This window comes from Saimiri boliviensis, chromosome 5 (assembly GCF_048565385.1).
Source record: "Saimiri boliviensis isolate mSaiBol1 chromosome 5, mSaiBol1.pri, whole genome shotgun sequence".
NCBI lineage: Eukaryota > Metazoa > Chordata > Mammalia > Primates > Cebidae > Saimiri > Saimiri boliviensis.
The window spans coordinates 72,320,193-72,343,022 of NC_133453.1; the positions used below are offsets into that span (position 1 = coordinate 72,320,193).

The window sequence follows — 22,830 nt, forward strand, 5'->3', positions numbered from 1 at the left end:
TATGGCCTACATAGGCCCTCTCAACCCAAAATTCTGAGCAACATCTTTTCCCTGACGGCATCCCTCGCCGAAAAGCTAGGATAAAACCTGGAAGGAAAAGCCTGGGAAGGGATCTGGGTCTCTGGGAAAGGGGTATATGGCTATACTTTTGATTGGTAAGAAATCTGGCAAAACAAGCAAAATAGCAGCACTTCTTCACTGCCATCTCTAAGTGTTTCAAAGTTTCACTTTCTCATCACTTCCCACCCAGGTTGTTAAATGATGATGAAGCTTTTGGTTTCTGCATTCCTAGCTCTGCTACCAATGCTTATGAGATTACTGTTCTAGAAGGCCCTCCCAAGTAATCCTAATTATGGTTTCCCTACTCTGAATTTCTGCTATATTTACTGTGTTATAAACATTAAACAGTCTAGAATTTGACATCATTTTACCCTGTCTTTGTTTTTATCATATATATATAACTTACAGAAAGTCCTGAACACAGAAATTGTCTACCTATAACAGCGGCTGTCATCCATCCCTTATCAGTAAAGACAATGGCACAACATTAAAAAAATTCAGATTTTAGGGCCCCAAGTCAGTTCTGCAGAAACTGAATTACTTGTCCAGTTTTTAAGAAATTTGTTTTTGGAGGTCGGGTGTGGTGGCTCATGCCTGTAATCTCAGCAATTTGGGAGGCTGAGGTAGGTGGATCAGAAGGTCAGGGGGTCGAGACTAGCCTGACCAACATGGTGAAATCCCATCTCTAAAAAAAAAAAAAAAAAAAAGCACAAAAATTAGCTGTGTATAGCGGTGCATACATGTAGTCCCAGCTACTTGGGAGGCTGAGGCAGGAGAAGTGCATGAACCCAGAAAGCAGAGGTTGCAGTGAGCCAAGATCATACCACTGTATTCCAGGCTGGGCGACAGAATGTGAGACTCTATCTCAAAAAAAAAAATTACATTTTCAAAATGTCTCCCAAATGATTCTGATAATTTGCCAGATATGGGTATCACTGCTTTAGAGTTTATCATAGGCTCATTAAGTAAAAAAAATCTCAAAACACCATTTCGCTTAAAAATTTACTTTAAAATTAAAAATTTATGAATAAAGCTTGTGATTATTAATTTGTGTCATAGATTTTAAAATCTAACATTTGATTTTGTAAGTATCATAAAATAACTAGAAAAATTTTAGAATTAGACATACCTGAAATTTCAGCATATATGCTATTTAATGTAGATATAAGCATATCAAACACACAGTTAGATTCTCATTTTTCTTTGACATAAGTTTATTTTAGATTCTTCTTACATGTTGTCATATTTTAAAACAGTGAAAATAACATTCCTTTGGAATGGGGGCACTAACTTACTTCATCATTTCCCTATTTTGGACTTCTTAGATCTTTATCTTTAGAATATCAGTATCATAATTGATATCTTTTACATAAACAATTCATTGAATATAAATGTAATTGTTTTGCATTTGATCTATTTATTAAATATTTATTCTATTTTAGAAATATACACTTCATTCGTTTTTTAAATGCTGTAATCTGAGACACAATTTTTTGCTAGTCTCTCCAACGAGTTTGTTTTCTAATTTTCAGACTCTTAGGACAATCTGCAATCAAGTATATCACTATCATAATCCATAAAGTTACTCAATCCTGTTGGCATATTCTCTTGGTTCCTATATTTAGGTATGATCTCCCTATTACTTCAGTCTTAGGACTATTTCCTAACATAAACCACACTAAAGGGATAACAATTGTAACTGGTATATATCAGTTTCTTAAAGTGTAGTCTACTGCTCACCAATAATACAACAACATGAGGGACTTGATAAAAGTGGAGAATCATGACTACAAAATTAATCAGATATTTAGTTGTGAAGTCTAGAAAAATAAAATTTAAACAAGAACCCAAAGAAACTCTTCTGTATACTAATGTTTGAAAATCCAGCATTCTATATACTATGCTGCAAATTTGACATGCAGAGTTAGTAAATCTGCAGCATAGATTTAAGGTACTACGGCAACACATGTCTTATCATCCTACTTTTTTCTCCACCCAACCCTCCTGCACTGGAGTTCATCTTTTGTAGAAAGTAGAGAACATGTCTATTTTATCTTTGCATTTCTGTCATTGTTGAGACTCTATTTTGCAAATAAAACTGCGTAAGAATATTAGTTGTTTCATTTTTGACGAGATCCATACTCTGTTAAGTTAGTTTTGATCACTACACAAAATTACTTGCATGGCTTGAAATGGTTTACCTATTTTTTTCTTAAATTATAAAGCTTATCTGGTATCTTTGGAACTTTGTTAAAATATTTCTACTGTAATTGATGTAGGGCTTTGTCTATATTCACAAAATAAATGTGCAGGCATTGTGATATATTTGAAGATAGAAATATTAGAGGAGAGGTCCTTACACTAGGGAAAGTAACCCTCTACTAGGGAAGTTGGTATCATCAGAAAGGTTTACAAAATAATATAATCAAATCTAAAGCATGCATCAAACATACAGAAAAAGAACTATAATGTGAAAGGATCATGAAGAATCTCTTTTCATGACTCTACCTGCATGGCCAAATTTAACTGAATACAAAAATTGAGACTACCTAATTTGATGTGGCTCATATATAACACTGTAGTTCATGCCAGAAAGCTAACTTTGAACAGCATCAAACACGGCCTATTTTAATATCAAGATCTATAGAATACGCATATTTAAACAAGGCAGAATCTTTTATATCTTCTGCATATTTTTATTTCAATGGTGTATTATTAGAAGAGTCTTCACCTATTATGACCTCTTTTTATAACAGAGAATACTGTTATAGAAAGTATTTTATAACACACACACACACACACACACACACACACACATGCACACACACACACACACAGTTGGATACAACACACACTAATCTTGGTGCTGTCAGGGAAAACCTCAGATTCTTGATCCCTGTTATTACAAGGTGAATACTGAACAAATTCACAGCAGTTAAGAATTCAGAGTATTTTTCTCTTTATAGTTTATTATGTTAGAACATGAGACAATGAAAAACCACAACATACTTATTAGACTTGCTAAAACTCAAAGCATTGGCAACACCAAATGCTTGTGAAAATGTGAAGCAACAGGAAGGTCCTTTCAGTGCCAGTGGGAATGCAAAAAGTTACAGCTACTTTGAAATAGTTTGGCAGTTCCTTATTAAACTACACTTTCTTACCACTTGATCCAGTCATAATACTGCTTTGTATACATCTAAATGAGCTGAAAACTTCTGTCCACACAAAAATCTGCAAACAAATATTTACAGTGACTTTAAAAAGTAATTCCCAATTGGAACAATCAAGGTATCATTCATTAGGTGAATGGGTAAACTATGAGACATCCATCCAATGAAATGTTCAGTGATAAAAAGAAATGAGGCATTAAGCCACAGAAAAGCATGGATGAACCTTAAAAGCATATTGCTAAGTAAAAGAAGCCAATCTGAAAAGGCTACATACTGCCTGATTCCAACTATATGTTATCCTGGAAAAGGTCAAACTATGGACGCAGTAAAAAGATCAGAGATTGCCAGTTTCAGTGGAGGGAGAAAAGAGTAAATAGGAGGAAGAGGGGGGACTTTTAGAGCAGCAAAGCTATTGTGCGCGATAGAGCAGTGATGGAAATTTGTCATTGTATGTGTGTCAAAACCCATAAAATATCCAACACAAAGACTGAATGAACCCTTATACAACTACAGACTTAAGTTTATAAGGCTCTATCAATATTGAGTCATCACTTGTGACGAATGTACCATGTTAATACAAGACATTAATAATAGGGAAAACTGAGCATGGGTTCAGAGATAAGATTATGTAGAAGCTCTCTGTACTTTCCAAATAATTTTTTTCTATAAACATAAAGCTACTCAAAGTCTGTTAATGAAAAAAAAAAAGGCAAAAAGAAAACCAAAGACACAGAAGTGGTTAAAATTAAACGAAACCAAATAAAGACTATAATTCTGGTCAGATGAGACAACTAGAACTGTGACTGCAGAACATTTTACTACAGTCTTTCACGGTGATACTCCTGGTTTCCCAGTTATTACTTCTTACTGCTGGGTGGTACCTGTGATGATACTGGCATAAGGCACAGAAGAAATACTACAGAGTGCTCAGGCCCCATTAGCCTGAAAACTACCATTCTTCAATATTCAGTCTAGCTTTGAGTCAGGCCCAGAATCTGCTGAACACTTAAACATTTTCTGAATGACTGCTAAGACAACAGAATCAGGACTTACCCAGGCTAGACCAAATATTAAGGTAAGGCCTAAAAGTACATACCGATCTCAGATTATGGCGAGTACTCATTACCCTGGGGGCACAATTTTGTCTTGTATAAATTTCTCCAAAATCCTAAGAAAAGAAGTGATCCTGCCAGAATTGAGATGTGCCTCTAGGTTCTCTAAGCATCTTTATCATTTTGTTAAAGGAGAGGAAAAAGGAAAAGATTCCAAGTTTAAGTTTCTTGACACAAGATCAGGAATAATGGTCATTCTTTAGGTAAAATTAACTTCCAATGAAAATCTAGAACCCAATGTCTTATTTTTTTCCCTAAGAAAAACTCCTCTAAGTCCAGATTCCAATAATAGACATGCATAAAAAGCAGCAGACACTGTAGGGTTTTTGAAAAGGAAAGGTTCTATTGCTCAACAGCACAGTTCCCCAACGCAATGGTATACAGATGTGCTAATAAGATGCTATGGCTTCAGCCCTGGAGCTGCTCAGCAGGGCCAGCCATTTCTGCTTGTGAGCAGCCCCTCAGTGTAACCTAGGAATATTATCATTTTCTATGCATGCCATGGCAAGAAGGCTGACAAAACACTTTGCAATCTCTGCTAATGGTGCCTCTATTCCAAAGTGCTCAGACTGATGCTTTGCAATTACCCTTGTTTCTACATATCATTCTACTCCAAAAGTGAGGATAATATTTGCTGAGGATTTTTTTCAAACTGTATTTCACATGAAAGATATAAAGCATGAAGTACTACAAAGCTATAAGCAAATTCAGAGCATACTTAACATTTTGGATAATAGTACCTATTTTTATATCACAGTTTTGTAAATATTCAAAGACTATCAAACCAAAAATAGGAATCGGTTGTTACCCTATGATGGAAACTTCTGCACTCATTTTAGGGAGCATCCGTGTCTTCACAAAATCTCTCCATTCCTGGATCGAGCAGCTCTTGAAGCGTCTTTAATGGATCTAAGAGGAAAAAAAAAACATATGAGTACCCTTGGAAGTATTTCAGCTGACATTAGCATTTTGTTTCAAGTTGTGGAGATTCTTTTTACAATTTCCTAAAATTTCCACGTATCTTATAGCAAATTGTTCTGCACAAAACAATTAGCACTTGAAGAACACTTAATTTAAAAAGAAATTTTCTTCCTTTGTGTCATTATAATTTCCTCCTTATCCATCTTTGAATAAATGATATCTTTACTGGATATAAAGTCATTTTAACAATTTTTCAATTATTTGCTTACTTTCCCTAGACATTAATTTTATTCTGTGGTCTCACTTATAACAGCAAGTGTTTCCACAAGAGAAGTAGAATACTGTTAGTTCTCAACAGTCTTGTCTGTGGCTTCCTTAAGACTGTCTTGTTGCTTTACTCTGCTATGATAAACTAATACATTTTGGTTCCTAATCTCCTATGCCTAATTCTTTCTGATGTAAAAATCCCTACCAAAGCCCGAAGTACCCCATCAAGTCTATAATAATACTGACCTGAGCCAGTGAAAAAGTGTGCTATGCCAGCATGTTCTATAAGATAGCCTTCCATCAACACAAAGTCTCAGGCATTCTTTTCTGGAACTCGCAAGAAAAATAAGCTGGCTTTGGCAGTTGATCACAGACTGTTCTAATTCAATGAATGCATTTTTTACAGGCTTTACTTGGCAAGCCTCTTTCCACTGCCTGCAAACTATGTTTCTTTGTAAACCCCTTTGCAATTCAACCCAAACACCTCTACACCCCAGTTATCTATTACTGAAAATCTATTTTAAAGAAGTCTTTCAATGGAATATCTAATTTTGGAATCTTTCCTTAACCTTTAAAAACTGTTACACATAGGTCATTATCTACAGAAGTTGTGGGAAAAGGATGCCAATGGTGTAGTGATGTATAAAATGGAGAAGTCAGAAAACCCAGGCTGAGTTATCTGCTCTAAAATGTGCCCCTATTGATCTGCCTGGCTCATCAAATGATCTGTCTTTGGAGGTTCATAGTACAATGACATTAGTTTGATGGCACCTCTGAACTCTAACAATCATTCTGCTATTTTCAGAATTCTTAAAAGTATAGTTGTAGATTGGGGAAAATGTCATCAATAAATCTTCCAAACAGGGACAAAGTACATTTCTTTTGTAATATCACAGTCTTTTATTATTAATTTTATTTTTAAAATGGGTAATTTCCTGATTCTCATTAAATCAATTAAATATCTATAAAAAAATTGATAAATCTAAAAACCTTATAGTTGCATGAAATAAGCCTGACACAAAAAAGTGCATACTACATAGTTACATTTACATGAAGTTCTAGAAAAGGCAAAACTAAGCTATAATGATAATCAAAATATTGGCTGTGAGGAATTTACAGAAATGTAGCAAGGGGGAACTTTCTTGAGTAATGAAAAAATTCTCTATCTTGATTGGATAATGATTACATAGGTGCATACACTTGACAAAACTCATGGAACTGTGACCTTAAAATCTGTACACTTTATTGTAACTAACTTGTACTTAAATTAAAAAATCAAAGAGATAAACAATAGGACTGAGGTTCCTCAAGTTTTGGTATAATTTTGAATTAGGAAGTCTTTAAGATGAACTGTACAGTTAAAACCAATTCTTCAGTCCTTTGTTCATTTATCCACTTAAGAAAGATTTACTAAGCACAAATATACCCACAATTAATACAATGGCATTGTGCTAGAAAAAAAAATAATGGTTAGCAAAATAGACATTGCTTTTATTCTTATAGACATTAAAGTCTGTTGGGGAAAACAGACAATTAAAATAGACAAAAACAGAAAATTATCACTGTAGCATTGAACGAAGGCCTATGTTTTAACCAAGAGCTGCATCAAAACAGAATGAACTACTTTAGACTAAACCCTAAGCCAAAATGCACCGAAAATATTGGTGTTTGCTGAGTCATTAAAAGCTAAAAGACTGCTTAGCCCAAAGCAAACCAAATAATGTTTTTCTATTAAATCAAGCCTATATATGCCTAAATCTAATGAATCAAAACATCAAAATACTTTCAAATTTTGTTTGGCCATTGAAGACCTTTTTTTTTTTTTTTAACAGAATTTAGGTCATCTATGTCCTCCAGCATTTTACATATACAGCTGTCCACAGGAATAACATGGTGTTAAATGACCTTCTTTTCCATGAGCAAGTCCCAGCTGGGCAGACAGGTGCATCTACTTCTGGTAATTCTGCTGCCAATGGGGGATTTGCAGGCTTTCCCAACAGCAACCATTATGCATACTCATGATAAATCCAAGCTTTTGACAGGTGCAGTATTTGATATACAAAGTATAACCACGAATAGACCCGTTTTCCAATATAAAATGCTTTCAGAAACATGTATCCCCCCCACTCCCATGAAACTCACATTTTAAAATGAAGTCCTTCTGTGGGTAATTCCATTTTTAAAGCACGTGAAAATATTTTATAGCTTAACTAGTATTAAAAATCCTCGTTTATTGGTTTTCTAACCTATTTGCTCAAAATCTTTCCAAAATGAACAGAGTCATTTATAAGACTAAACAGATGAAAGAATATAATTAAAATGACAAAAATAAATAAAACGTGAACCATATAACAGAGTTACTGGACTTTGAAGCCTTCTAAGGAAGGCTAACCTATTGTTATTTTGTGAAACTGTCTAGAAGAAAACCAACATCTGTTAAAGAAGAAAAAGAAACATGTTAATAACAGTGGGTAGTTCAAAAATATGCTTTGGAATGAGAAGCTTACTTTAAACCAATGCCATAAAGGATGTTGAATGTTTTTTTATTTAATCAACAAAACATGCACAACGTTACCTTCCCAGTCTCTCACCAGACAACTGAGGCTTTGGGCTACATTCTACTGGCAGGAAAAAAAAATGGCCTTCTGAACTCTAAAGTAAGTGGGACTTGAAACAATTACTTCAAATAAGTGAGCCATTTTACATCCTCAGAAAACATGGTCAGACTTTAATCCTAACTCTACAATGACAGTTTCCTTACTTTCTCACTCTGGTCAGTGATAAATTCAAAAGAAATCCTCTATTGCTGATGAAGAATTAGAGTTCCAGTTTGTAAGCATTCCACATATTTAATACTATTAAAAAGTACATATTGTAACAAAATATAAATTTTTAAGTCTCATATTTTTTTGTTCTACGGCCAAATGGTTGGTAATTAAAGGAGTTAACGTAATAGAACATTTTCCTGACATCCTTGTGTAATTTTTCCTTCTACTTCTCCAATGTCTACTCTCCCAATCTCACTTTAATATTTTTGGTTTCTATTCTTTCTTGTGGCCAACGTGAGTATCAGTTCTCTGTGTTTCCTGGTCCTTCTTTTATATTTGCCTTCTCATAAATATGGCACTTTAAAGGAAACATGATATTGAGTTTATGAGATATAAAGAATCTTATACATATTTGCACTTAAGACTTTCTCAAATCTCAAGCCATTGAATACATAACTGTGGTAGAGAATTCTAGATGATTTCTAATGGTTTTTCATGGTCATGGTTTTCTTCTCCAGTAAGTCCCAAAGATACCATAACCTTCAGTCTGCAGGGCTTACATCCAATGATAATCTCTCTGTCCTGAAAACAAATTTTAAGCAACTATAACTTAATTCATCTATTGACACTAAAATGTAACTAACGGCACTGAAACATTCTGAAAACAGAAGTAAAATCTTTGAACTAGTGACTTGGGAACAAAATTTTTCCAGAGGTTCAAATTTGGGGATTATCTATAATGCATATGCATAGTTTAGATTAATTCAAGAGCATATATTTAGCTCCTATGATGTGGCAGATTTCATGCAAAGTACTAAGGACATATGGCCCTTCCTCTAAATTAACTTCATAGCTTTTGCCATTGAAGAAAAAGGAGAAATAAACACATACAAGATAATTTAATGCCATTTGTCAAGTACTATGACAACTATATGAATAGCATTATGAAATATGTAGCCTGGACACTCAGTTTCCCAGATGAAATAAGAACGACTAAGACATGTTCCATAAATATTGTCTGAGCAACTGATTTTGGGATCACAAACCAGTTGTTCCATAAAATCCAATAAAGGTACTATCCTGATTATTAGTTACAGAAGACCTCATTAAATGCTTACACACTTGATTTTGTCCCGTTTTTCATTCAAATAATCTTTTTTTCAAAACTTATCATGTGAGTGGCTCAAGCAGAATTTTCTCATCCATAAAATGTACACATTTATAGCATATTTTGATATTTAATTAAATAATATATATGCACATAAACCAAAAATAAACTTCTATAAGCCCTCCAACTAACTGAATGGATCCTTCCTTTTGGCAAAGAGGATTCCAAAGTAAACCTGAAAAAGTACTTCAGGCCATGACGGGAAGTGGGAGTTGAACATGCCTTACTATACTCTCTTCCCTTTGGAATTCAGACACAACAGACTGGCATTAACATTAAAATAAAGATTTTTAAAATCGTACTTTGGGTTCTAGGGTACATGTGCAGATCATGCAGGATTGTTGCATAGGTACATACACGACAATGTGGTTTATGGCCTCCATCTCCCCGTCACCTATATCTGGCATTTCTCCCCATGTTATCCCTCTCCAACTTCCCCACCCCCCACTATCTCTCCCCTAGCCCCCATCCAACAGACCCCAGTGTGTGATGCTCCCCTTCCTGTGTCCACGTATTCCCGTCGTTCAACACCCGCCTATGAGTGAAAACCTGCAGTATTTGATTTTCTGTTCTTGTGTCAGTTTGCTGAGAATGATGGTTTCAAGATTCATCCATGTCCCTACAAGGACACAAACTCAGCAGTTTTTATGGCTGCACAGTATTCCATGGTGTATATGTGCCACATTTTCCTTGTCCAGTCTATCACCAATGGGCATTTGGGTTGGTTCCAGGTCTTTGCTATTGTAAACAGTGCCACAATGAACATAATGTGCATGTGTCTTTATAATAGAACAATTTATAATCCTTTGGGTATATACCCAGTAATGGGATTGCTGGGTCAAATGAAATTTCTATTTCTAGGTCCTTGAGAAATCGCCACACTGTCTTCCACAATGGTTTAACTAATTTACACTCCCACCAACAGTGTACAAGTGTTCCTATTTCTCCACATCCTCTCCAGCATCTGTTGTGTACAAATTTTTTAATGATCGCCATTCTAACTAGCATTAGATGGTATCTCAATGTGGTTTTGGTTTGCATTTCTCTAATCACCAGTGATGATTAGCATTTTTTCATATGTTTGTTGGCCTCATATATGTCTTCTTTTGAAAAGTGTGTCTGTTCATATCCTTCACCCACTTTTGAATGGGTTTGTTTGTTTCTTTCTTGTAAATCTGTTTTAGTTCTTTGTAGAGTCTGGATATTAGCCCTTTGTCAGATGGGTAGATGGTGAGAATTTTTTCCCATTCTGTTGGTTGCCGGTTCACCTGTTTAATAAATAGTGTTGGGAAAACTGGCTAGCCACGTGCAGAAAGCAGAAACTGGACCCCTTCCTGACACCTTACACTAAAATTAACTCCAGATGGATTAAAGACTTAAACATAAGACATAACACCATAAAAACCCTAGAAGAAAACCTAGGCAAAACCATTCAGGACATAGGCGTAGGCAAGGACTTCATGACTAAAACACCAAAAGCATCGGCAACAAAAGCCAAAATAGACAAATGGGATCTAATTAAACTCCAGAGCTTCTGTACAGCAAAAGAAACAATTGTTACAACAATGATCTTAAGAATGACAAAACAAGACTCTTTATAGCAATAAGATACTGAATTCTAACCTGACTGTAGTCTAGCATCACATGACAGACTATAGGCCCTGAAAGAAATTATTTTACCCTGAAATACATTTCTCTGACATACTGTGAAATGGCCACAGCAAGGCTGTCTCTTGTGAGGGAAATGTACACTCTGTAGAGAATCCCCTTCCCTTACTAGGTCTTTTTCTGATCCTGAAGTGATTAGCTGAGAGTGTAGCATCTTTTAAAGATCTGAATAGGAAACATTTGTCACCTATTGCCTCTAAGGGCAGCCACTTATGAGACTTCATCCACATAACAGAACCTTGGTCTCCACAATCTCTTACCTTAATAATAACTTAACTCTTTCAACTAATTGCCAGTCAGAAAATCTTCAAATCCACCTATAACCCAGAAGACCCTGCTTCCAGTTGTCCCACTTTTATGGATTGAACCAATGTATAACTCACATGTATTGTTGATGTCTGCCTGTAATTTCTGTTCTACTAAAATGCGTAAAATTCAAGTTGTAATCCCACCACCTTGGGCACACGTTCTCAGTACGTCTTGAGACTGTGTTGGGCCTTAGCCACTCACATTTGGCTCAAAATAAACCTCTTTAAATACTAAGTTTGACTCTTTTTTGTTGTTGTTGTTGACATAAAGTACTTACTACAATACCTGGTATAGGTGATTGCTCTCCACTCTGCTCCCTCCCAAAAAAGAAAAAAACTCTACATTTTTACTAAAGGTGTGGCTTATCATTGCAATTATCTGTCCTTAGGCAAAAATTTTCACATATGAAGATGTGAGATTAGTTGTCATAGTTATTCCCTCAGAAGAGGTCATTCTACTTATCAAAATAGGTTGCTTGTGTTTACATCTGAAAGAAGAGCGACATATTTCTTAAAGATAAGCAGTACTCATATGGAGCTTCTCTGTGTGGCTAGAGGTCAGTTCTTAAGGGAGATAGCTCAATTCAAGAGGCATAGTTGTCTGCAATAGAGACAGAGGGCTTCAGAATTTCCATAGGATCCATGGATAGGTTCTATAGAATCTGTTCCTCTTAAACATAGTGAATGAACAAATTATGACAGACTTTTAAATGAACCAAAAGAACACTGGGTATCTTCATTGTAAAAGCAGGCATTATCTAATATACAATTCCAAGTTACCTGATTCTATGGAGGGCTGATTGAGCTAGTTTACAAAGCTATAAATTATACATAGATGACAGCAATTAAAATAATACTTATCCAAAGACTTGTAAATTCCTTTTGGTTGAGGGACAACTGATTTTTCTCTCCACTGCAACCTATGGGAAGCCAGTTTTTCATCTATTTGTAGATTCATTTAAACATTCCTGACAACCGTATATGTGCATTAATTTGAATTTTTTATTAAACCAGTTGATAACATCTTACTGGTTTCTTTGTGAATAATTGAGTTAAAAAATTTTTTGATAGATTTTTATTGTATAACAATCTTGAATTTGATCTTTTTGAAAATTATCTTTTATTTGTTTTGATTTCCCATAATAATTTAGCCAAGTACTGCCATATGCACCCAGTGTTTATGTTTGTAGATACTACCATTTTGGCCTCAAGAAGTGTTAATGATAAAAGAACAGAGATAGCAAAAGGCCAACAATGATACTGTGCAGAAGCTCCACAAAATACTAGAATTATCATAATATAGCACATTGTGTTATAATTATGCTTTGTAAGAGATTTAAGACAGAGTGTCTATGCTTGGCTTTTTTTAGACAGGGTCTGGCTCTGTCGCTCAGGCTGAAGTACAATGGTGCAATCTCAGCTCACTGCAACCTTTGCCTCCAGTTTCAAGTGATTCTCCTGCCTCAGTCTCCCTAGTAGTTGGGATTACACATTATCTACCACGATGCCCAGCTAATTTTTGTATTTTTAGTAGCGTCAAGATTTTACCACGCTGGCCAGGTTTATGCTTGGTTTTGTTTGCATAATTTTAAGTAACAACATAATAAAAATGATTTAACACTGGGATTCAAAGATTTTTGTACTAGCTTTTGTTTTTGTCTTAAAGACACTGCATATATTGCAGAAGTTTGAGAAACAACGGTCTGGAGAATTGTGGACAATGTATATTTCACATTTTGCATTTGTAAAAATTTAGCGTCTACGTTATAAAACTGGTGTCCTGAAAGAATTAATTTATTTTAATCTCATGATCACTTTTAATTCATACTTACTTCCCATCAGATCATGTACTATAAGAATAAAGAGAAGTAGCGCCCACCATCTCTGCTTGCTGAAAAGCTGCAGAGGTCATCAGGAGCCCAGGCACCTGAGACTTTTACCTTTACCCAAGAAAGGAATAAAAGAGGTCAGACGATGACAACTGTGTCCTCAACAGCCAGGCCCCAGGAATCAGTGGCTTTTGAGTACATGGCTGTGTACTTCACTAAGAAGGAATGGGCCATCATGGTACCTGACCAGAGGGCCTTGTACAGGGACATGATGCTGGAGAACTATGAGGCTGTGGCCTTTGAAGTGCCACCTACTTCCAAACCAGCTTTGGTCTCTCATCTGGAGCAAGGGAAAGTGCCCTGTTTCACCCAACCACAGGGAGTCCTAAGCAGGAGGGACTGGAGAGCAGGCTTTATAGGATACTCGGAACTGAGAAAATATACTTACTTAGCTGAACAAATGTTACTTATAATAAAATCAAAACTTCTTCAAAATCATCAATGCTGGGAAGACAGGAAAAAGGCTTAGTTCTTGACATTCAAATACCAGTTTTCCAAGTAAGGAGTTGATGTAGGAGCCACCTTAAATGATCTTAAATGCACATTTTCTTTTTCTGTAGACTGGTTTCTGTAGATTTAATGTTTTTCATTTATTAAAATAATTCATTTTGATGTAGGAAAAGAAAAATAATGAAAGCTCAAAAATAAATGTCATTGTTTCGAAAACCCAGCCATAGTGGAGCTCTGAAAGCCCCCCCTGTATAGCTGTAAAACATCATTCATCTCTTCAGATTTTGATATATTATTCATCTGAGTTTAGTAATATTAGAGTCAGACTATGAGATAATTTTATTAGCCAAGAACTGTGAGGAGAGATGTATTTATGCTGCATCTATTTTAAAGCAAGAAGGCAGGAGGAAAGGACGACACAAAATTTGTGCTGTTTAAGCTGATAGAATCATTTCTATCCTTCCACAACTAACTATATCTTGGGAAAATGGCAGCTGTTACATTGGAAGTATGTTTTCTTTAAAAAATACATATTTTTCTGTATACTATTCACTTAAAAGAGACTTTTAATCTCTGTCTTTTTAAAAAAAGGCCTTTGAACTCTGTCTTTAAGTCGACCTTTAAGTTTTTAACTCTGCCTTAAAATTGTGTATCCTGAAATAACTCTTTGGGGCACGTAACAGAGTATTCTCTCTAGTGATGGAGAAAGAAATACAAAATACACAATTCACCCTACCACTGTACAGAACAGGTGAAGATTCCAGGTTTGGCTGTGAACTTCCTGGAAAGACAAGCTTTAAGAGGTGCTTACTGCTTGAAAAATGATGTTCATTTGGTCAGAGAGGAATTCTCAGTATGTAGGAGATTAGGGACATGTCCATCATTCTTTCACAGTTACTTATCCCTAGTGCCTGGCACACAAGCATTCAATATATAAATCAATAATGTTTATAGCTAAGATTGGACCAAGCCAGCATGGCTGTGTGGAAAGATTTTGAAAAACAAATTCAATGATAGCATGTGCAAGTCTATTATAGCAAAAACACTTTAGCATTAATCTTGTTTTAATGAAAGAACATTATTTAAGTTATATTACATAATAATTAAAACATTTATTGTTTTGTTTTTATTTTAGGTTATGGAGATAGGCAAACAGATACATATACAAAATTGCTATCATTTTATTTCACTGTAAATTTGTTCTGTAGTGAGGTATTTTGATAATAAAGTGATTAATTTTTCAACTTACTTTAGTTATGGTTTTCTACAATATTTAAGCAGCAAAGAGGACTTTCTCTATGCCTCAAGGCAAGGCTGATTCTGAGAGAACAAAAAAGCACATTTTTGGCCTTGGAGCAGTTAATCTGACCTTTGTAAGTCAACAGTACAGACAATAGTCTTTAAAACCATGGTTTTGAATTGCAAGTACCAGGTGCCAGAGAGAAGGAAAATTCCAAAAGCCTGGATTTAAATATCAAGAATCAAATCTTACAGGACTTGGAGCAAAGGGTTCAAGGCCACAGTGAAGGTGGAAAAGATAAGTGATGTCATATGAGCAGTTTTTCTACAGCACAGCAGAGGAGAGACAGGAAAAGTAAAACAAAAGGAGTGTAGCATGAACCTACTCTGGGGTTGAAACTCTGGGGAACTGGGTAATAGAAACTTCCCAAAATATTTATTCACTCTTGTATTGGGGACTCACACCAAGTCAACTCTGAAACTTGAGAAGAAAATAGTCTTGCTGATTGCCTTCATTTAACTAAGCTGCAGTAGGTGGAAATATCAGCAAGGTAGTTCTGGGTAAAGAAAAGGCCTAAGATACTGTCCACCCCACCTGTGTTTTTGTTTGTTTGTTTAGAACGAAAGGGAATTAAGAGTTACCAATCAGCAAGCCTGAAGAGTTAACTCCAGCTTGATGTCATGGGAGTTCACAGCTGCACAAAGCGGCAGAGTGGGCAGCCCTAGCTGTGAACCTCCTTTGCAGAGCTTTTGACAGTGGGAGAAATCGAGCATGGCTGACTCATTTTGCTTCTACCCTGACATGCTGCTGGCTTCACTCATTCCTGGGCATGGAGCAAGCGAAACATGGAAGGAGAAGTTTAGTTTAACTTTGAAGCAAAGATGATAACAGTCTCTTCCTAAAACTGATCACTTCCTCGTCTGTGGACTGAAATGGCCTTTGTAAGACTAATGAAAAGCTACAAGATTTGGTGGGGGGGCATGAATTCTGCTAAAATGTAGGCATGGTTTCTATAATCCCTTACTGCTCAAGAGTCATGTAGCCAGAGGTTACAAGATTTATGACTTCACCAATTGCTCCTATAGTTAACATCACCACTGTAGAACCCAAGATTGCTCTTTCCAAATGCTTTTCAAACTTTTGCATTCCAGCAACTGACCCCACCCTGACACAGACGGTCCTGTGGCCCCATCCAGAGGCAGACTCAGCAAGCGGACCATTTTTCACAGCCCTATGACTGTTCTCCAACCAATAAACAGCACCTATTCTGTAGTCTTCTGCCCACAAAATTACTTGAAAGCCTCTAACCTCTGAGCCTTTTGACCAATTTGAGTGATTCTTCCACGTGGCTAGCGTCACATTATAAACTCTTTCTTTATTGCAATACTACAGTCTCAGTGAACTGGTTTGTCTGTGCAGCAGTCAAGAAAAACCCATAGGGTGATTACAGAGGTGGAATATCCTGAATTGAACCCAAAGAGGATCACTTTGAGACAGGAAGTAGTCAAGTTACCTCAAATTGCAAGATTGAATTTTCTGCTACCAATCAAAAAAGGACCAGAGTTGAATTGTGCTTAGTAGCAGAAATATGAAAGCTGTGTTTTACTCACTTGATTGTTGTTCCATTTTCATCTCAGTCACATAGAGTTTTAAAACAAAAGTGAATACATTCTAAATATATGCTCTTCCACAAACATGTATCAGTTCACTCTTAAATAATTAAATGATATCTAACAGGGAGGAGAAGAGATTGTTCTGTGACTCGTGGGTCCCTAGCATTTAGTGCAATGCTTGACCTAAAATATACATGCACATTTTTGAATTAGTAATTGAATAAATTAATAACTGAGAATACCCATCTAGATAATAAATGCTAATATTACTGAACACTTTGTTGAAACTAAACCTTTGCCTGTATTACCTCATTTAATCTTCAACCACCTACACAGTAATATCAATATTCTTATTTTACACAGTGGGAAATTTTGGTTTATAAGGGTGAAGAGATCTACTCAACGTCTCAAGTCTAAACGGCATTTCTGAGATACAAACATATACAATCCAAAATATTATAATGCTGAAGCTTAATTTTAAAAGTTGTTTTTGAATATTGGAAGAAAATTTAGAAAGTTGCTTTCACACTGCCGTTTGCTTTTATTTATTTATTTATTTTTAAGTAAGTCTTTCTTTTAGTGTTCTCACTTAGCATCATAACATAGTAGATCTGGGAGGAACTTTATGGATTACCTCGTCCAGCCCCCTATCTAATGATTGATGGCACTGACTTCTTCAAGGGCAGAGCAAACAAGGAGTTTTTTCTTTAGGAATAAATCTTACTCTCTTCTTTCCTCTTCAGTTTTTTTCTCTTATTTCCTCACCCATTTAATAATTGCTAAAAGAGTTGGAAGGTGAAGTGTAGTGGTGTTTAAGATAAAGGATTGGTAATACAACATCAGTGAATGACTGCTGAAGGGAGAGTGGGTAAAGCCAACCCCTTTGCATTAATATACTATAAACTCTTCCTAAAGCTATGCTTTGCAAACGCCTGCTAAATGTATCCACTGTAAAAAATTTTTTTATAATGGCATGAATACTGCTATCTCCAACCTCAAATTTATTTCATTGCAAAGCAGATTTTCGTATTTTGAAGGTCTATTTTGTATATATTCTACTTTAATGTTCTGTGCCAACTTGCACAATACCCAAAATATAACAAAATATCAATCTTGTTTGAAACAATAAATAGATCTTTCAATTCATATGTCGTTAGTATTTTCTATCCTGGCATTCAAAATGTGTTTTTGTTGTTCTCTTTTCAATCAGCTTTACAGGAAAAGCATGGGTGGACAAATAGATGTACTCAAAATTGACGATTCGATGGAATGTGTCTGAGGAGAAATGATGTCTTTAAAATGTTGAATAGTTTCCACAAGTACTCATTCTTTAAAACTGTTAGACACTGAGATACATTGACAAATGGGTCTAATAGTTTCTCTGCATTGGCCATCACAGCAGAATTGGTAATGTACTCTATTATTTTGTTAGACATGCACTTCTAGTGACATTACAGTGCCCATAAAATGGTCTGGTAACTTAAAATTGGGATAAAGCTAATATATTTCAGAGTTAGTAGAAAGGTTTCTTTGGAACTTACTTTTGCATTAATATAGGATCTTACTGTATCAGCCTTCCTCTGTCTTCTGTCACCTAATCACCTAATTTTGTTCTTCTTATGATTGTTAAATTGTTCTTGCAGCTAGTTTTTGTTTAAAGACTCAGGTAGGACTATTCTATATGGTCCATCACTGCATGGCCTGGAGTAGCAAATGTGCAGCCAGGCCCAGAGTGTGGGCACAATGGAATATAACCTGAGATTGGGTCACATTACCCCAAGGGTGTCATTTCATCCTGTACCTCTAGCTCTACTTGCCGACCTGGCTTTTTAACATCTGTGATTTATGTCCTTCCCTTTTGTCCAAAAGGCTAACTTGTCAACCTCCTTCCCATGCACAAGGATTTAAATCTGCCCAACATTTAAAAGCACATATATTCATAAATGGAAGGAATCTGAAACATGAAAAGCACTTGCCAATATCTTGGCTCTTGGTCCTCATTTTGAGTTATGCATTAGGATTCTTTGATGACTCCTAAAGCTTGAATAATTAATGAAAACATGGATATGATCAAACACTCTGAAAGTAATTGGTCAATCTGCTCCTTTTATCCTCCGCAGACAGAATTATTTACGGAACTTCAATACTTATTTAAGAGAGGCTTTCTAAAAATTCAGAAGAAAGTATTTTCTTTTTTCTTATTTGGTGATCCCCCTTTCTTCTTTCCTTCTCTGCTGCGTCCTCCTTAATTTCCTTCTTAATGATTCCATTTCATCAGTTAAAATGAAGAATAAATTGTAGGTGATGAAATTAATTGTTCAACTTCGCTCAAAAATTTAAGGAAGCCATTATCTCAGCAGAAGGTGTAGAGGATGGAATTTTCAAATTCTATTTCTAATGAAGTACCTGTAGTTTTGTTTTTAATGGGGGAGTATGGATTGAATATAGGATGTTTTATTAAGATGCAGATATCCTAAATATTTGACAGAATTCCTAAACCATCCACAGTATTCTCCACAAAAGGAAAAATTCAAGAAGCTGTGAAGTATAACAGGACAAGAAAGATGGTTAATTTTTATCTTTCAACATCAGCTGCTTTTTAAAACTTTTCTGCTTCAGGCCCCAGAATTGAAACGTGACTTGAGGCTTCAACCCAGTGGTCAAGATATGATATTTTCTAAACTCCAGACTATAAAAATAATAAACGCTTATATCCATGTCTACTGACATTAGAAAAATGCCCAATACTTTTAGCTGTCCCAAATCTGCCTGTGACTACTGAAGATAAATGCCTACAGCTGTGTACTTGAATGCTAAGCACTGTCTGCAATAGAAGCAAACCAATTAATGCATGTTGATAGAGTTCTTTCTGATCCATTAACTATCATGAGTTGTTGTTATGGGTTGAATTTTATATACTGCCCCCCCTAAATTCATATGTTGAGGTCCTGACCCTCAAGACCTCAGAATGTGTACTAATTGGAAATAGGGTCACTGCAGATAAAATTAGTAGTGTTAAGATGAGGTCATTCTGGAGTAGGGTGGGCCCCTAATCCAATATGACTGGTGTCTTTGTAAAAAGAAGAAAAATGGACACAGACATGCACACAGAAAGAATGCCTTGTGACAATAAAGGCAGAGGTTTGTTGTCTTGGCTGCTGCTGCTGCCAAGGAACAACAAAGGTTACTGGTAAACCAGCAGAAGCTAGAAGGGAGGCCTGGAACATATTCTCCGTCATGGCCTTCAGAAGGAACCCACCCTGCTCTTACTTTGATGGCAAACTTTCAGACTCCAGAACTGTAAAGTAATTAATTTCTATTGTCTGAGCCTGCCATTTTATAGTATGGTAGTACTCCCTTACCTGTGGGGAATACATTCCAAGACCCCCAGTGGATTCCTGAAACCGTGGATAGTACCGAACCCAACTGCTGCTAATCAGAATATATTTCTGGTCACGTCTTACACTCACACACGTAATGCTTTTTCCGTCTTAACTAAGCACTTATCAGGCACTGTGGCTATAACTTCTTTAGTTGAGGTTTAGCAGAAAAAGTAGCTAAAAATTCTTTTTCCTTCTTCATAGTTTCACTAATAGCAGGTTTCTTCTTACTGTAGATCTTAGCAAAAAAAAAAAAAAAAAAAAAATTTCTCTATTAGATCAAAAACTTTAACCTTTAAAGGAGGTACTTTATGGCTTCTCTTTGGCATACCTGAAGTGCCACCATCACTAGTTTTATACTTTTGCACCATTATTAAGTAAAATAAGTTTCTTGAACATAGCACAGTGGTATCTTGACAGTTGATCTGACAATGGAGACGGCTCCTAAGTGTCAAGGGGTGGGGAGTATTACCAGTGCGGATATGCTGAACAAAATGAATATTCAGATACCAGATGGGACAGGGAAGGACGGCATAAGATTTTATCATGTTATTCAGAATAGTGTGCAATCTAAAACTTAGAATTTGATGATTTCTGAAATTTACTATTTAATATTTTTGAACTGCAGCTGACCACAGGTAACTGAAACTGCAGAAAGCAAAATTGCTAATGGGGGGATACCTACTGTATTTTGTTATGGCAGCCCTAGTAAACTAAGTCATTTAGTAGAAAGACGCATAAAATCTGATTTAATAGTTACAATATATAGCATGTATATTTATTTATTATTATGAGGAGACAAAGTCTTCAGTTGTTTAGTAATTACATCTGATTTGGCAATACAAAATTTTTAGAATCACCTTACAATCACATTTATTTACTCCATTTGGAGAGCAAACTACACCTTGAATAATTTACATTTTAACATCTGGGTCAGAATCACATCAAATTTTAGGAGTCTATCAAATGATAATGAGAAACTAGAAAGTGGCTTACTAAAATACTGTTGACAACCATTTCACCTTGTGATGCAGCTTTGGTATCAGAGATTACTGCAGGAGTAGAACCAGGATTTATAGAGCCTAAATCTTACACAACTTTGGGGTTCCTGTTTAAGAAAAAAGACAAGATTATATGTCAAAAATTAGATGCACATGGAATGAGCCTGTGTAAGTGATAGGTCCTGAAGCTTAGTCTTGACTTAAATCCACCTCTGGAGATAAGACAGTAACAATACAGCCCAGAGACAACACAACTGGTTCCACAGGAATTAAGAGATATTAATATCAATACCATTTTGCTATACTTCATTTCTAAAAGAGATAGAAGGTGAAACACAAGGGAAAGGATAGATGACAATATCAAAAGACACTGTAAATGCGCTAGATGGATCCATTCAGCCTAATATCCAATCATCATTTCTTTACTAGCAACTGAGTAAGACTGTGTCACCAGACATCAAGTCAATTAGCTGGTAGTGTGGCAATTTATGCTAAGAGGCAGTCAAACAGCTATTAAAATTACGAACCATTAGACTGATTAGAAATTATCCATATTATGACGGGGTATCCTATAGACACAGCTGCATCTACTGACATATCCATATCATTATGTTTCCCTTCCCTCTGTACAGTTGTCAATACTAACTTTCTTAGAGTCAGCTTAAAAGCCCATACTATTTCATATATCTATGCCTCTGCCATTCTGATTTCTCTGGCTGGATGTCACCTTCATCTTCCCAGTAAATGTCCACTTACCCTTCTGTGTCCATATGGTTCAGAAAATAATGGATGGAGCATTTATTACTTTACGTGTCTCTACATTATTCCAAGACATTTAAGTTCTTGAAGCAATAAAGGTGACACATCATGTAGAAGAGCTACACTTTTTACAGTCTGTACCTTTCTCTCCTGTTTATTCTTCTCATAGACAGTAGCATCTCCTATTCATCCTTCTAAATTATCACCAAACTCCTTTCCCAGCCTTGGTTTACTCATGTGGTCACCTTCTTCCATCTCTTGAACTGTGATAATCAAAAAACTCATCAGCCAAAGGCAACCCCTTTCTAAGAAAGGAGGGCGATAGAGAGAAAGAAACTAAGAAAACAACCTTCAGCTCCAGGTGGCAGGGGAAGTCTGGGAACACTCTATGTTGATAATATGTGTTCCTTCTTTTTTCAAAATTCAGGCACCGCAGGAAAACCTTCCTAATGACCCACTGCCACCTCCCTCACCATTAATTATTTTGTATCTATAACATGTTGACTTTATCGTATTTGTGATAATACACTGAAATTATTTTTAAGCCTATTTCTGCCAGACAGTGACCTTCCTGGGATCAGGAACTCTTTATTCTCAAGGAACAACAAAGGTTGTTGCCTAGCACAGTGATGGGCACACTATCCATTCTTAAGTAACCCTTGTAAGAGAGTAAAATATTTTCACAGGTTGATTATGTTTCTATTCTCTCAGGTCATGTTTACTTCAAAGCTACATGATAACTAGAAATTTGACATGCTCATTTTAAGAAAGACTTACATGTAGTAGTTGCCAAATAAGTATTTATGGATTGAGATGATGTCACAAGATTTGATTTTGGGAATCATTAATCTCTGTAAACAGACTTTTATGGTCCTAAGTAGAAATCATTGCAGATTTCTGAATACAAAATGTACCCAATACAGATTTCTTAATTAATTATATAATTAAGTAGCCAAATTCAGGCTAGATTTGTTTTTGGCAGTTTTAATGTGCCACATGGAAAATGACTTAACATTCCTTTGCTTTTTCACAAAAGAATCAGAAGGACATTTA

At 35.7% G+C, this 22,830-nt stretch overlaps 2 protein-coding genes across 2 annotated transcripts in view; one reads left to right on the forward strand and one right to left on the reverse strand.

Moving 5' to 3' along the window:
- Positions 1-22,830, reverse strand: part of B3GALT1 (beta-1,3-galactosyltransferase 1) — a 582,223-nt gene that overhangs the window by 368,510 nt on the left and 190,883 nt on the right. Inside the window, exon 2 of the mRNA XM_074399545.1 lies at positions 5,154-5,254. The gene's annotated coding sequence lies outside the window, so the exon portion shown is untranslated. The remainder of the gene's footprint in view (positions 1-5,153; positions 5,255-22,830) is intronic.
- LOC101033946 (KRAB domain-containing protein 1-like) lies at positions 13,370-13,846 on the forward strand. The gene has a single exon (XM_003921910.4). It carries the CDS (start codon positions 13,420-13,422, stop codon positions 13,801-13,803), a length of 384 nt encoding a protein of 127 aa, XP_003921959.1. The 5' UTR covers positions 13,370-13,419; the 3' UTR covers positions 13,804-13,846.